Below are 17,016 nucleotides of genomic sequence, written 5' to 3' on the forward strand. Positions count from 1 at the left end.
CCTTTTTTCTGTTGTATTAATTGAATATGTTCTTTTTATTCTGCTTCTCTCCTATAATCTCTCTCTGCATCCATTTTTGTCATGCTTTCATTTAGAAGGGTGAGAAAAAGAAGAAAATGAGATCAGTGATAAAGACGCTCAAATATATTTTACGTATGGTGTTTTTATAAAATTATAACTTTCACTTTAAAAAGCATTAAAATATTTTCCTGTATATATCATAACTAAATAGTTGAAAATAGGACCATCATATGGCTAGCCTTAAGGCATTTGATTTCTCTGCCACCTTGTTGCTAGATACTGTATAGGTCCCAGGTATGTTTTTTTAATATATTTTTTCAAATTGCATATAAGTATTTAAAAGTAGAATACTTCTTGATTCGTATCCCAAACTCCAGCCCAGTGTGAATATCAAGCTTCGAGATATAAGTACTCTGCTTCAGGGGCTCAATTCTCTTTACTGCTACCATTTCATATAGACCAGGCTTGGATGTCCCCCTCCATCTTATCCAGCAAAAGTATGGAATACAAATGGGCAACTTAAATTCACCCCTTCCAATCATAGCACACTAGTGTACCTGTCACAGCTTCATTGGATCAGCCATCTCTTCCTTCTCTACATACACAATTCTTGATTGCATTCTCATGTGGTGAAAATATTTTGAGACCATATTAGGACACATTTTAACAAAGTTCTTCCAGCCTCAATAGATGGCAGAAGTCCCGGTTTGCTCTGTGCAATAAGGAAAGAGGGATAGACTTGTTTTCTTAAGGCAGATTGTCGGTTAGATAGCAATCACAAGCTGAACGGTTAATTACCCAAAGTCTGTGAAAATGTCAGAAGTAATCTTCAGTGGTCATCAGCTCATCAAAGATGGACATATGATACTGTAAAGACTGCAAAAAAAAAATGTTGGTCTTAGAGTGCTGAATGTGTGACTTTAAGTGAACTGTATCAAATCCCAGACATCAGAAGCACCAGCTATCAGATGGCAATTAAATGCTGCTGAACTGGAAAAGTTTCAGTGTCTTGCATGAACAGTGCCGGTATAATGTCACAGCAAGATTTCTGGTGATTAATCTGGGAAGATAAAAGTAACGGAAGAGTTTCTGAAGAATGTTTGACTTTCTAATCAGTTAACTTAAAACACACAGCTGTGTATTAAGTGCAGTAACAAGTTACTGTAATATACCAGTGCAATAACATCCAGCACTTGTGACAAGACTAACAGCAACGGCCACGCACAACTGCTGCAGCAGCAGCGTTATCTGAAGCAGAGAGAGAGATCTGCATGAGAGAACCTGAGGACATCTGGGAAGAGACAGATGGCCACTGGCAATTGTCACTTCCAGCTTGTGGGTGACAAATTTCCATTAAGAGTGGGATTTGTACATGTTTTCCTATTTTAAAACAGGTGATCACAAGGAGTTTAGGATAACAGGCTGCCAAAAACTACCTTATGATTTCAGGGATAGCTTTAATTTAGGCTGGGGGAAACCGAGATTATAGTTTGGTGAATTGTTGGCTAGTGATAGGTTTAAGTCAGAATGGAGTTGCTGAAAACGTTATAAAGATGTGTGATAACATCTTGTATGCTATTATGAAATATATTTTGTTTGTCAGGAAGCTTTGTTAATAAACTTGGGTGACTTATCTTTTTCTGCCTAAAAGTGTGGGTTTATTTTTTGTTGTATTTGATATAGGGTGGGGCCTTGAAATAAGGTGAAGTTTATCAGGTAGTCTTATGCCAAATTAGCTGAGCTGAAGAGATTTGGGGGGGGGGGGGGGGGGCTGAATTTAGGATAATTCACCAGGATTTCTTCCCTGGAGGTTTACAGTATCACATAGAAACATAGAAATGACGGCAGAAGAAGACCAAATGGCCCATCCAGTCTGCCCAGCAAGCTACGCACTTTATCCATTTTTTCCCCTTTTTATTTCTCTCCCACCTGTTACTATTGGCTTCCAGTACCCTCCAGCCCTAATTCCCCTCCACTCCACCACCAATTTAGAGAGCAGCCCCGTATCTGCACCATACACAAAGGAGAGACCACTTTAGTTGAAAGCTTTATTCAGCATGGGCATGTTTTCCAAGATAATATGACCAAGAATTGTCCATTTTAAGTTGGATGGGTGAGATGGTGATAGACAATTGCTGAGTTAACATGGATGTTTCGCATGTGAACTGTACCACGTAAAGGATTCATTGTTGATTATACAGTGGCGTATTTTGGTTTGAATTGAATTCCATTTAGTCTTATCAATCCTTAAATTTGAGTTTTCTGTTTTTCCCAATATTTCAATTTTGACAACTGTGTCTAGGAATTGCTTTAGAAACTATATGTAGCAGTATCAAAATCCATAGAGGTTGGAGTGAGTTGAGTGTGTAAAAAATTTTTGCTTGTAGACTGACCAAAAGGCAGCACCGAGTTTTGTGCCACCTTTGGCCAACACAGACTGAAAAGCCGGAACAAGATTGAGGTTCGTCATCATCACAGGATGGCTGAATGGTTGGATACTTTCCTTTTATCTAAATGAAAAGAAAACTGATGGGAGATGTTGGTGGCCCAGTAACATTTTTTTTGTTTGACTTTCCATGCCCACATTTTCAAGACATGTCGAGGGGAACGCAAGGACTCTTGATAAGGATGTTTCCTTTCAGATTCACACATTGCATACATTCCAGAAAGCAGGCTCCTCTAGTTCTGGGTGGGATGTATTTTTGAAATCACCATGCTTCCTGGACCTATCTCCATGCTATAGTGGGATAGTGGAGTATAAAAGCTAAATATTGATGCTTTATTTATTGAAAAATGTTTCTATACTGTCGTTAAGTTAAATACCATCACAACGGTTTACAAAAGGGCACGATAAAGAGAAATATGGGTGGTATAGATTACAAATTACTCGTGTGCATTCATAGTACGGTAACAATTTAAAATAATAAACTAGGTGTGTAAGTTAAACCTGATTGTTAGGAACAAATTAGGCAGTTTGATTTTAACATTAATATGCTTATGTAGGTTACTAAAAACTTCTAGCTTGGTGCATCCTTATCGCTCAACTATTTTTCTCCTTTCCTTTGACTTCTGGGTAAAAACTTCTACTGCATAGAATTAAACAGATAAGTGTTCCATTGATTTTTTTTTTCTTTTCCCATTAACCTGCTCACATGTATTTTAGTTATTGATTACTGATATACACGTCAAGCTTCAGCTGTCTTTTTCTTTACTCTTTATTTGCGCAGCATAATTGCATTCTTGCTGGAGGAGGACTGCAAGGAACATATCCTCTGAGAAGAAACCTTTTACAGTTAAAAAGTGTTTTCATGAAATGAGCATCCTCCTCAGCTATCACCCCAGGCCTTTCCTTCTCTCTGTAACATGCTAACAGTCCTGTCATCTGCCATGGTCATGAGACCTGAACATTGCAATATGTTCCACAAGGTCACTACTGGCCTAACATTTTTGATAAATACCTGGGTTGTTCCCCCATGTATTTTATATTGTAAGGCGTAAGGGCACACAATTAAGAAGGCTAAATATATTGCAAATCACAATGAAAGATACTATTAATTCTCTGTTTATTTTAAAGTCCCGTTTTTCATTTGTAGAATTATATAAGCTAAGCTAGAAAATGCAGAAATAGTACAAACCAGGCCTCATTAATCATGCTGCTGGCCAAGTAATCTTAATTAGCATCTGCTACTGGCACAAGACCGAGTACTTCTGTTAATTACTGGTGATTGCCAGAACATCACACATATAACTGGAGAAAGTGAAGGAAAGGAAGGTGGGGCTTTTGCAATGGTAGAGCCTTATTAAGGTCTTCTCCCATAGATACAGAACAGGAGAAAAACCTTGAAGAATCAGGTCCTTAGTGGGCTGAATAAAAAGCCCACTAAGGCTTTTTGCCAGTGATTATTATTACCCACTGTCAATATTCTAATGCTTCGCTGCAGTGCTGTGCAGATTTCAGGGGAATGTACATGCAGAAAAACTTGGGAAAACTCATCTTTGGTTGTTGACTGTCTCATGAGTTCGGAGATTACTAGATATTTTTCACACACTGTCTAGAGGGTCTTCTAGCCAGAGACTGTGTCCTAGTACTGTTACCGTCATCCAGTGGACTACACTGTGGCCTAGCCAGACAAATGGAAAAAGGTACAGATCTTCCATGTGAACTTCCTAAAGAAGTGGGCTGCACCAACCTGTGGCCCCTGACCTTCTATGAGTCCTTTTTGGGGACCAGCTTCAGCATCGCAGGAAAAGGATTTGGACCAGTTGAGAAACCAAAAGAAAGATGTCTTCTCCAGTATTACTGGATTTCCAGGAGCAAATTAACAAATGGCCAGGTTCTAAGGTGTAAATAGCACTCCACCCCTACACCTTCCAAGTGCAATACAGAATAGGAAAGAAAAATGTCAGTGCTAGGTATCCTAGCAGATGTCCAACCCAAGAAGGCTGAGTTTAAGGGGAATGTATAGGGTGTCTTGTCAGAATACCTTAATGGACAGGGTCCAGTTACCTAGCCCGGTCCACATTAAGGGACACCTAGGAGGAAACCCACATCACAGGGCCGTTTGATGGGAAGAGAAATAAAAGTCCAGGCACATTAGAGAGCAGAGAGGCCCAGGATGGGAGGATGAAACGCCAGACCGTTCAAAAAGACTTTGTATGTCTGAATACTCTATCCTTTTGAAACAGAAACTGCTGAGGTAAGCAGGCTCTTTCTGTAAGTAATAAAACGTATTTCCCATCGATAGATGATTTAGCCATGCTGTATGGGAGTGTGTCGCGACCCTCGTAGGTGAAACTTCCCTCAGTGAGTCAGAGTTTGAACTCTGTGCAGCTGCGCGGTGTGTTCCCGCGCAAATCAGCCATCTCCTCCTCAGTCTTTTTTTCTGCGGGCCGAACTCACGTGGGCTTTTTTTTCTCAGTGACAAAAAATTTTTTTTAGTTGTGTTTTTTCGTGATTTTTTTTTCTGTAAAAATGGCACCGAAACCTTCCGGTTTCAAATACTGCCAATGCGGTAAAATTATGTCCCATAATTTTATGATGTGATCATAAAATTATGATCACATCACCCCTATCCTCAGAGACTTACACTGGCTCCCCATAGCATCACGCATTATCTACAAAACCCTCACCATAATCCACAAAGCAATTCACACTCACAACTCCAACTGGTTAGATTTCCCATTTACAACTCCTAAGGCCAATCGACCCACCAGAACGGCCAACTCAGGCACCCTACTTGTGCCCTCCCTGAAAACAGCCCATCTCTCCTCCACACGCGATCGTGCCCTTTCGATTGCAGGTCCTACTCATTGGAACACGCTACCGCCTGACATACGCCTTGAACCATGTATGAACAACTTCAAAAAGAAATTAAAAACATGGTTATTCAACCAAGCCTACCCAGAATAAGAAGCTATCCCTCCGTGCCAAAGTAGACCACAATACTTCTACTCCTTTCCTCATATTGAGGAACTATATTTTGTTATACTCCCTTTCCTCATCTTGAGGAACCATGTTTTGTTATCCTATCCTTTCTCAGCTATCTTTCACTATCCCCTCTCCCAGTTTGACTTCCCTGTTAAAATGTAATTTCCAAGCTTAACCTGTTTATTGTAAACCGACATGATGTCCACAACTAATGCCGGTATATAAAAATGTTTAAATAAATAAAAATAAATAAAAAAAATGTCCCTTACGGATGGACATAATTACTGCTATATTTGCCTCTGGCCCGATCACAACCAGGGATCTTGTCGTGATTGCAGATGGATGTCCCCCCACCCCCCGAGCGTGCCAGCAATGAGCGGAATGGATGGACTGACTCAGAAGATCAGGTTTTTATACCCCGACTCCGTTGGCGCAGTCTTCACCCGGCTGGGTGAAGAAACCATAGTCTCACCAGAAGAGGGCCTCCTCCTTAGGTCCAAGGGAGAAGCTGTGACTCTGGACTCCAACCGGGCCCAGGTACACCGAACCTATAGTGCCCAAAACTAAGCAAAAGGGGTCGAAAAACATTCTCCCTAATACCAAACAACTGTCTTCTGTGTCATTTGGGACACAGGGACCCATTCCCAGCTCTTTGCGCCCTATGACGCCTTTTCCATCGAAGCGCACGATCAATGCTCAAAGTAGTCAACGCATGCACCATCGCAGGCAGTGCTGACTATGAAGCCTTCGCATGTGTCGTCGTCTACGACGCCGATGACACACGCTGCGCCAATTACGACACAGACGACGCATGTACCGTCAAAGAAACACAAAACGAAAACACATCATTCTAGGCATAGGGCGCATTCATCACCAGAGCCCACAGTCATCACTCGTCTCATTCAACTGTGCCTCACAGACATCATGGACACAACAAAAAAACCAACACCATCATCTGTACGCTCTGGCCACTCATCTCGCTCTCTAACAACGCATACAGACATAGATGTGGAGTTTTCCTCCGACCCGCCATCTCCTGCTTTAAGGGCAAGTTCCAACAGTGTCCAATCAATTTATTCAGATATGTCCTCTGTCTCTAAAAGGAAAAGCCGCGCGCCAGCCTTACAGGAACCATTGTTTAAAAAAACAAAAACCTTCGCCTATTATTCCTCCTTCAAAGCAGAAGGTAGGCGAACATTCTAAGGACATTCTCTTAGCGGCTCTACCTACCCGGTTGCCTTCCACTGCACCTCACACTACGACGCCATGGGGCACCTTGGCATCAAAGGCCATGTCTCAAATATCTCAGGCATTATCTACCTTTTTCGCAGACCTAGAGTCCATGGAAGGACCAGATAATCCATCACATGATTCTCCACCTCCATCTTTCCCTCAAGGTGAATCTCCTGCGACTCCTCCAGGAGAAGATATATCTGAGTCTCCAGGCCCAGACGACCCTTATAGCCTGGAATCGCCAATCACATCGGTCTCGTCTCCCACATCCTCCATGGGCATGCTGTCTGACCCACTGGATAGCTTACCAGAACCCTACTCTCCACCGGAGGACCTCAATTACTCTAAGTTCATTGAGAAAGTGGGGACACTTCTCAATGTGGAAACAGGAAAAGTATCGGACCCTGTACGGCAACACTTGGTATATTAAAGATATTCGATATGCCTCACGAGCCTATGGCATTATTACCACATGCAGTTCTTGAGGGCGTTCTTCAAAAGATGTGGGAATCGCCTTTTTCCACCCCTTCCACATCAAGAAAAACAGATTTAAAATTCTGTATGTGGAATTCACCAGTTTACATCTCAGCGTAGCTGCCTCACAACTCAATAGTTGTCGAATCTGCAATGTCTAAAGCAAAGCATCCCAAACTCCACGCCAATACGCCGCCGGGTAAAGACAACAAATATCTTGACGAGTTTGGAAGGAAATCCTATCATGGAACAATGCTTTCCTCCAAGATAAGTACTCATCAGTTTTATATAACTCAGTACCTCTTTGAGTCCTTACAGAAGTTACGACCACTCTGCCTCGCAGAAGACAGTTCTTTACCACAACCCTTCACAGATATAGAGGAAGGCTTATGACATTTACTACGATCCATTTATGAAAACTTTGAGACATCTGTAAGGACCTCTTCGGCAGCAATCTCGGCTCATCGCATAGCTTGGCTGTGTGCGAGCGCGATAAGGGACGATGTCCACGAAAAGTTGGTCGACATTCCCTGCAAAGCACAAAACCTTTTCGGAGACCAATTTGCAGACTGTTTCAAAACTAAAGGAGCAGAACTTGGCAGTAATGTCTCTAACCTCACCTCTAGATTACCACTCTACGTCAAAGTATAATCCCTCTTACCAACGTAGGTCGTACCCAAGGGGTCAATTCTGGCCTTACTCCTCTTTCAGAACACAGCCATACACACAACCAAGGTCGTCTTCTCAACCTTTGATAGCTCGGCAATGCCTACGACAACAATGACCCCTTAGACAAGCCTCAGCGCCCCCACAAAAGCAGTCTCCGCCTTTTTGAAGTCTGCGAAGCCATCATCACCGCTACAAACTGGGGGGTGCCTAGCCGCCTACAATTCTTCCACAAAAATTGGGAATCCATCACTTCGGATCACTGGGTACTGCAAATCATAAAGGAAGGTTACCAATTAAATTTCCTAAACACTCCCCCTCTGCCTCATATACCACCTCTTCGAGGATTCAAGCAGCAGATACCATCTTCAGTGTTTACTGATGCATCTGTTTACTGAAGAGGATGTTGGGGAGATAGCCGTATCGGAGAAGGTTTTCATGGATAATGATTCAGAAGGAATGAACCAAATCACGATGAACCTAGAAGATGTGGTAGGCCTGATTGCCAAACTGAAGAGTAGTAAATCACCTGGACTGGATGGTATACACCCCAGGGTTCTGAAGGAACTAAAAAATGAAATTTCAGACCTATTAGTAAAAATTTGTAACCTATCATTAAAATCATCCATTGTACCTGAAAACTGGAGGGTGGCTAATGTAACTCCAATATTTAAAAAGGGCTCCAGGGGCGATCCAGGAAACTACAGACCAGTTAGCCTGACTTCAGTGCCAGGAAAAATAGTGGAAAGTGTTCTAAATATCAAAATCACAGAACATATAGAAAGATATGGTTTAATGGAACAGTCAGCATGGCTTTACCCAAGGCAAGTCTTGCCTCACAAATCTGCTTCACTTTTTTTGAAGGAGTTAATAAGCATGTGGATAAAGATGAACCGGTATATGTGGTATATTTGGATTTTCAGAAGACGTTTGACAAAGTTCTTCATGAGAGGCTTCTAGGAAAAGTAAAAAGTCATGGGATAGGTGGCGATGTCCTTTCGTGGATTGCAAACTGGCTAAAAGACAGGAAAAAGAGAGTAGGATTAAATGGACAATTTTCTCAGTGGAAGGGAGTGGGCAGTGGAGTGCCTCAGGGATCTGTATTGGACCTTTACTTTTTGTTATATTTATAAATAATCTGGAAAGAAATACGAGTGAGGTAATCAAATTTGCAGGCGATACAAAATTGTTCAGAGTAGTTAAATCACAAGCAGATTGTGATAAATTGCAGGAAGACCTTGTCAGACTGGAAAATTGGGCATCGAAATGGCAGATGAAATTTAATGTGGATAAGTGCAAGGTGATGCACATAGGGAAAAATAACCCATGCTATAGTTGCACAATGTTGGGTTCCATATTAGGAGCTACAACCCAAGAAAGAGATCTGGGCATCATAGTGGATAAAACATTGAAATCAACTATTACGGGGCAGCGAAGAGCAGCCATGTGGGGCCGTGAGCTGAGCCTTTCCCACTCATGGTGGTGCAAGGGTGTTAGGTGCCCTAGTGAACCTTCTGCATTGTGCCCCCCCCCCCCCCCCCCCCCCCATTCACTGAGATGCTGCTCATAGCCCATTGAATGTATGCTTTTCTTGGCGACGAGCAGGATGGGCACTGCTCGTGGCCTGTTGAGTTACTACTTCTTTCGGCCATGAGTGGGATAGGCTCTGCTTATGGCCCCACTTGGCTGCTCTTCGCTGCCCCGTAATAGTTGATGCCCTAGGCGACTCTTAATTTCGCCAAATGGGTCCCACAGACCCTGGGAGTGAAGCAGTGTGAATGAGGGGATCAAAGGAGCTTTAGAAGTGGGGATAAGGGACAGAAAGGATGTGGTATGATTGGTGGGGCTGTGGCTTATTTCCTTCTCCATCCCAATCTTCCGCCTTCTCTCATCCCATCTTCTCTATATCCTCCTGCTCCATCCCAATCTTCTTTTCCACCTCCTCCCAATCCCTGATCCTTCCTCCTCCCCCAGCCCTGATCCCTCTTCTCATTCCCTTTCCCTATCCTTGCTGAATCCCCTGTATTTTCCCCTGTCCTCCTCCATCCCTTCTCTATCTACCATTCCTTAATTTCTTTCATCTGCAATCTCCTTCTCATATTCCTTCACCTCCGGTCACTAAGATCTGTCTTCCTCTAAGAACCAAAGCAACTGGACCCAGAAATGTGAGAAAATGACAAATTGCAACTATATGCAAAAACTGTACCACTTAATTGTTGCAAATGTTGCCAATTCTTGCCGCAGAATCTTGAAAGATCTGCAACAGGAAACCAGGGGCTTACTTAAAGATCCTAGTATAGCACAGAAAACCCACAGTAATGGGAGTACCAAGAAGCGGTATGGACTCTAGGGCTGCACGCCGGTTAGCCATGCTCGTTTGCCATCAAACTACTTTGACGTTCAAGTACGGCTCGGCGCCCTTACAGCAGACCTGGTCAAAACTATGACGTGCAACCGCGTTCGGTGACGTAATAAAGGAAGAAACCGCTCCGGGACTGGAGGCAGGAACGAGAAATTCCTCTCTGCACCCGCTTTCCCCCACCGCATCCCCCGCTCCGAGACTCCCTTCCTCTCTTCCCAGGGTAGAAAAGAAAATACGTCACCACGTCCAGCAACTGCGTTCGCGAAGACAGATCGAGCGGCCAATCAGAAAAATGGCCGCGGCAGGCCGGCGACCAATGAGAGGCGGGCTGGGGAAGGTGGAAGGACGCGCCAATTCGATGCGTCTGCTCGCTCTCTGCCCGACAAAATGGCGGTGATGCTTTGTTTCTTTTCTCGCTGAAGCGCTGGGCTGTGGTTTTCCAAATATGCGGTAGGGGCGGGAGAGTCTAACGCCAGCCCTCCCCCTTTCTCCCCTCTTTCATTTCTTTTTTCTTTGTAATTTTGTTTCCCCTTTTCGGGCTCCGCTCTAGCAAGTTTCCCGGAGGACGGTGCCAGGGATGAGCGGCCGAGCCGGAGTGTAGGGGCGCTTTGGAGCCGAGAGCGATGACAGCGGAGCCCATGAGGTAGGGGGCCGGCGGTAGAAGTGCACGTACTCGCTCGCCACCCGGTGTTTTGTTTCCTCTTCTCTCCCCCCCCCCCACCCCCCCGTGCCGCCATTGCTGCGGGAACTCGCCGGTGCTTGTTTTACTTTCCTACCGCACCCTTTCTCTCCTATTCGTATTTGAAATCTGTTGTTTTGTTTTTTTTAAATGCCAGGGGGGAGCTCCCCCAGGCCCTCCCTCCCTTCCTGTCCGCCCGGCACCAGCCGGCGGCTCTCGTGCCTCTCTCTGTAACCCCAGGGCGGGTTTGCGGATGGTCTCAGTTTCCTTCTCCCCCCCCCCCCCGAGAGGCCTCTCTTGCCTGGGCAGGGAGAGAGGCCCCGTGAGACCTCCTGGAGGTTGCCCTGCATCCGATTGAAATCTTTCCGTTTTCCTCCAACCCCCCCCGGGGGCCTGGTGCAGCCTCTTCTGATTGGGATCGGACGGGATTTAGCGGCGAAATACCGGAAGGAAGGAAGGAAGGGCTGGCAGGTAGTGCCGAAGGGGGAGGAAAGTGGCCATCCTCGGGGCCCTGAACGGGAGGGGTTGGATTCCTGCCTTTTCATGTTTATGGGCTCCAGCATCTTTACTTAAGAGAATGGTTTTTCCCTTTAATGAAGTGAGCCTTATATGGGGGTTGTATTTTTTTGTACCACACCCCATTTCTCTCGCGCTCACTACTTGTAACTGGGAAATATTTGGGGGTTTCTTTCTCCCCCCCCCCCCTCCTTTCTTTATTGTATTTGATTTCAGAGTGTTTGCGACCTATGATAGTGGTTGGCATTGATGCTCTCACGCCTTGCAGAGTACATGGGGGGTAGGGAGTGGGGGAGAGCTGGATTTTGAAGAGTTCTCGGTCAGTGGGTTGCAGCTTATTTTGACAGTCCTACATTGGCGCCTATACTATTGTATTTATTTATTTGCAGTTTTTATATACCGACATTTGTTTAGTAACCTCACATCGGTTCACAGTTAACAGAAACATTGCAGCTGTGCTAACTAGAACAAACACATGCAACAGTGTTTTACAATATTTGCAAACATTTACAATAAACGATAAACTTGTTAACAAACATATGCAACAGTGCTTTACAATAAACATTTACAATAAACTTGTTAACAAACATATGCAACAGTGTTTTACAATAAACATTTACGATAAACTTGTTAACAAACATATGCAACAGTGTTTTACAATAAACTTGTTAACCGCGGGAGGTGAGGGAACAGTGGAACAATGGAAGGGAAAAATAAAATAGTGGTACAAAGCAAATTGTTATCTCACTGAACTTATGTCTATAAATAATTCCTTACTCATTCCTTACTATACTAAGTAAGGAATGAGTTCTTGTCCAAAGTTGGTTAATTTGTGTCATTTCTACACCACATAATTAAAACAAAAATAAAATGAACCTCCATAAAAGTTAAAAAAAAAAAAAAAAAAAAGTTTTTGAGCCTTTCCTTGGCTAAAGTAACTCACTGATTTACCAAGCTTTTCTCCCATTCTGTATCTAGGAGAAAACTTAGTAAATAAGGCCTGTGACAGCAAAATATTGTCAATAAAATGCAGATTCCAGTATCAGGTTAGTGCTTTTAGTAATAGCTGTACACAAGATTTGATCTTCCCGATTTTATCTGGCAACTTTACGTTTTTGTCACTTGCATGTTGGCATGCCTTAGTATTTGCATCTAGTAAGAGTAGTACAATCTGCAAATTTAAGCATCTGTTCTGAAGCATCTGAAATTGTACAGTAAAATTGAAGCTGCAACTTTAATTGACTTTTTTTTTTTTACCCTTATTTCTAGGTATCTAAAGTTGTGTTTGCTAGCTTATTGGACTAACTTCTGCTCATTTCACTAAATCAGTTAAGAGCATATAGCTCTCTTATGGTTAGAGCAGTAGACTGCAAAACTGAGAAGTCAGGGTTTCAATTCCACCACCTCTCCTTATGACATTGGACAAACCACTTCACCCTCCATTGCCTCATTTACTAAGCATTTTTCCCATAGAGACCCCATAAGAGAAAAGCCTTAATAAATCAGGCCTTTAGATTTTAAGCCCTTTGGGGATGGAGAAATACTTACAGCACCTGAATATAATCTGATTTGAAGCGTCAAAAGGTGGTCTACAAATCAAAAGAAAATAAATAAAACTAGTTGCATATATCACAGAGGTCATCATCATGTATTGTTAGTCCAATAAATCTTATTTTATGTTTTATTTCTGTATTAAAGGTGTACATCTGTGGATGATTTGTTTTTGAATATTTGCATGGATCAGAGCTAAATATCTCTTGTAGTATGAGAAAATACAGGAAGTTTGTTTTTTCTACGCATTTGGCCATTTACATGTCTCATGAATTTTGCAGAACTGACATTTGTACATAAAACGTATTGCCCATTAACTGGTATTTCGTAGAGAAGATTTTTGCTGTGGCACCCAGAAAACACATTTAAGAGGATAGTTACATTCTTGGCATACTGGAATCATGCAGGATAGTTTGTGGCTTCTAAAATGGAGTGGTTGATTGGTTATTACATGGTTGCACGGTTTATTCTCTACTCTTTGCTGCCATGTTATTACTATGGAAGGCCTTTGAGAGGCAGCAGAGTACTGCTTGTCGTTATGCATCCAGTTGTTTTTCTGTAAGATCTGCCTTGCAAGGTATGAAACTCAAGGTTCTCAAGGTAACACTTGTTTTCTGTACCTATATTTCTCTTTATTCATTAATAATAGGGTTGATATCATCACTTGTTTTCTACAGCGGTTCATGTCAGTTGTTTACAGTGAATTGTGAGTACTTAACATCCACAAATTACTTTGATATTTCTAAAACATAAAAGCAAATGTTATCCCCTTTACAGAGTGCCATTATCAGGGTACATAATGATGTACCAGAGAGAAATAGACAAAATTACAAAGTACACAGTTGTACAGGTATAAAAATCAAGAATAAGTAAAATCTGCCTCATTCTTCACTCTGCTGTATTGTACAAATGGATAAGGGTTATGGTTTCCAACAGATCAATGTTAGTTTAACCATTTGTAAAATAGTGCCAGTAATTTAAGTAGGGTCCTTGCTTGTTTCACAGTTATACTTCAAAACATGCATATGTGAATATTAAAAATCTTGTGACAAAGAAAATAAAAAAACTAATTTCATTAACATCTTGTAAAAATATACAAATTCTCTTAAAAATGTTAAAATATTTAGGGTTGGTTTTTTTTTTTTTTTTTTTTTAGTTCAGCAATGGCGTGTAGAGTAAATCGCTGCTCTAACAAATCACTTCACTTCAAAGAAATGTTCTTATTCAGTGATAAACAAGGAAACTATTCTGACTCCCAACAGAACAATATTTCAAAGCTCAATCAAATCAAGCAAGTTCCAAAATATACAGATCAAGGATCAACATTTTCCATATTAGACATGACTGTTACTTCATCAGTGAGAAATATAACCCCAATATTTAAAAATGGCTCCGGGGGCGATCTGTAAAACTATGGACTAGTGAGCCTGACTTCAGTGCTGGGAAAAATAGTGGAAACTATTCTAAAGATGAAAATCACAGAGCATATAGAAAGACATGATTTAATGGGACACAGTCAACATGGATTTACCCAAGGGAAGTCTTGGCTAACAAATCTGCTTCATTTTTTTGAAGGGGTTAATAAACATGTGGATAAAGGTGAACCGGTAGATGTAGTGTATTTGGATTTTCAGAAGGCATTTGACAAAATCCCTCATGAGAGGCTTCTAAGAAAACTAAAAATTCATGGGATAGGAGGTGATTTCCTTTTGTGGATTTGCAGGCTGGTTAAAAGACAGGAAACAGAGTAGGATTAAATGGTCAATTTTCTCAGTGGAAAAGGGTAAACAGTGGAGTGCCTCAGGGATCTGTACTTGGACCAGTGCTTTTCAAAGATATTTATAAATGATCTGGAAAGGAATATGACGAGTGAGGTTATCAAATTTGCGGATGATACAAAATTATTCAGAGTAGTTAAATCACAAGCGGATTGTGATAAATTACAGGAGGACCTTGCGAGGCTGAAAGGTTGGGCATCCAAATGGCAGATGAAATTTAATGTGGACAAGTGCAAGGTGTTGCATATAGGGAAAAATAACCCTTGCTGTAGTTACATGATGTTAGGTTCCATATTAGGAACTACCACCCAGGAAAAAGATCTAGGCATCATAGTGGTTAATACTACAAATTCATCGGCTCGGTGTGCTGCAGCAGTCAAAAAAGCAAACAGAATGTTAGGAATTATTAAGAAGGGAATGGTTAATAAAACGGAAAATGTCAATGCCTCTGTATCACTCCATGGTGAGACCACACCTTGAATACTGTGTACAATTCTGGTCGCCGCATCTCAAAAAAATATATAGTTGCGATAGAGAAGGATGACCAAAATGATAAAGGGGATGGAACAGCTCTCCTATGAGGAAAGGCTGAAGAGGTTAGGGCTGTTCAGCTTGGAGAAGAGTTGGCTGATTGGGGATATGATAGAGGTCTTGAACGAGTAGATGTGATTCAGTTGTTTACATTTTCGGATAATAGGACGACTAGGGGGCATTCCATGAAGTTAGGAAGTAGCACATTTAAGACTGAGACTAATCAGAGAAAATTCTTTTTCACTCAATGTACAATTAAGCTATGAAATTTGTTGCCAGAGGATGTGATTAGTGCAGTTAGTGTAGATGGGTTCAAAAAAGGTTTGGACAAGTTCTTGGAGGAGAAGTCCATTAGTGGTTAGAACAGTGGGCTATGAACCAGGAGACCAGGGTTCGAGTCCGGCTGTCGCTCCTTGTGACCTTGGACAAGTCACTTTACCCTCCATTGCCTCCGGTACAAACTTAGTAAGCCCTCTGGGGATAGGGAAATACCTACAGTACCTGAATGTAAACCTATGTGAAATCTCAGATCGTATGTCGGGGTATAAAAAATAAATACAAATAAATTGCTGTTAATCAAGTTGACTTATGGCCTTTTCTATTACTGGTATCAGTAGCATGGGATCTTTTTGGTGTTTGGGTACTTGTCAGGTTCTTGTGGCCTGGACTGGCCATTTTGGAAATAGGATGCTGGGCTTGATGGACTCTTGGTCTGACCCAGTATGGCAATTTCTTATGTAAATCTGAGACTGTTGTGTTGCACATAGTTTTTGATATGGATTTGAATGGTAGACAAACTCTTCGGCATCTTGCTGTCAGCATCGAAATGCTTTGACCTGTTCTGGAGTTTATACAGAGCAGAATAAGGATGTTTCCTCTTTAACTTTCCATTCAAAAGTATAATCAAATTGTCACTTATGTAACAGCAACTCAGTCCCACTATTGCCAAACACTTTATAAAGTAACATGAAAACTTGCAGAAAAGACCATCAGAAACGATATATCAACCCTACTGTTAGATTACTAATGCCCAGGACTTGAGCAACAACCATACCTATGAAAAACACTGTAAGCAAAACACCAATATTTTTGGAAAAACAAAACAAGTCGCGTGCTAGTTAGCAGAATATCACACGTGCAGAACACAGATACAAACCAAGGATCCGTAAATTAAAACAAACGTAGAAAAAAACAAATGGAAACACCAAGAAGCCAGACTCTCTGAGGGCAACTTCAAACTATGCATAGAATTTGTTTGCCTGCAGAATTTGCTAATTTCAAAGGAGAAACATTCACTTTGAAAACTAAGTACCTGCTGTTTGTGTACGCACTCTTGGTCTAAAAAACATACTCTTGAAGTTTCAAGAGTATGTGCATAAGTGCGAATTCCTTATCTTTGCCATGAGGACTACATTCATAAGAACATAAGAAATTGCTTTGCTGGGTCAGACCAAGGGTCCATCAAGCCCTGCATCCTGTTTCCAACAGAGGCCAAACCAGGCCACAAGAACCTGGCAATTACCCAAACACTAAGGAAGATCCCATACTACTGATGCAATTTAATAGCAGTGGCTATTCCCTAAGTAAACTTGATTAATAGCCGTTAATGGACTTCTTCTCCAAGAACTTATCCAAACCTTTTTTGAACCCAGCTACATTAACTGCACTAACAACATCCTCTGGCAACAAATTCCAGAGCTTTATTGTGCGTTGAGTGAAAAAGAATTTTCTCCGATTAGTCTTAAATGTGCTACTTGCTAACTTCATGGAATGCCCC

At 41.9% G+C, this 17,016-nt stretch overlaps 1 protein-coding gene across 1 annotated transcript in view; it reads left to right on the forward strand.

Annotated features, from left to right (window-relative positions):
* Positions 1-10,497: 10,497 nt before the first annotated feature.
* Positions 10,498-17,016, forward strand: part of ATRX (ATRX chromatin remodeler) — a 327,972-nt gene continuing 321,453 nt past the window's right edge. Inside the window, exon 1 of the mRNA XM_029607651.1 lies at positions 10,498-10,827. Coding sequence (XP_029463511.1) covers positions 10,808-10,827 — 20 coding nt within the window. The 5' untranslated portion in view covers positions 10,498-10,807. The remainder of the gene's footprint in view (positions 10,828-17,016) is intronic.

Source organism: Rhinatrema bivittatum, chromosome 6 (genome assembly GCF_901001135.1).
Source record: "Rhinatrema bivittatum chromosome 6, aRhiBiv1.1, whole genome shotgun sequence".
NCBI lineage: Eukaryota > Metazoa > Chordata > Amphibia > Gymnophiona > Rhinatrematidae > Rhinatrema > Rhinatrema bivittatum.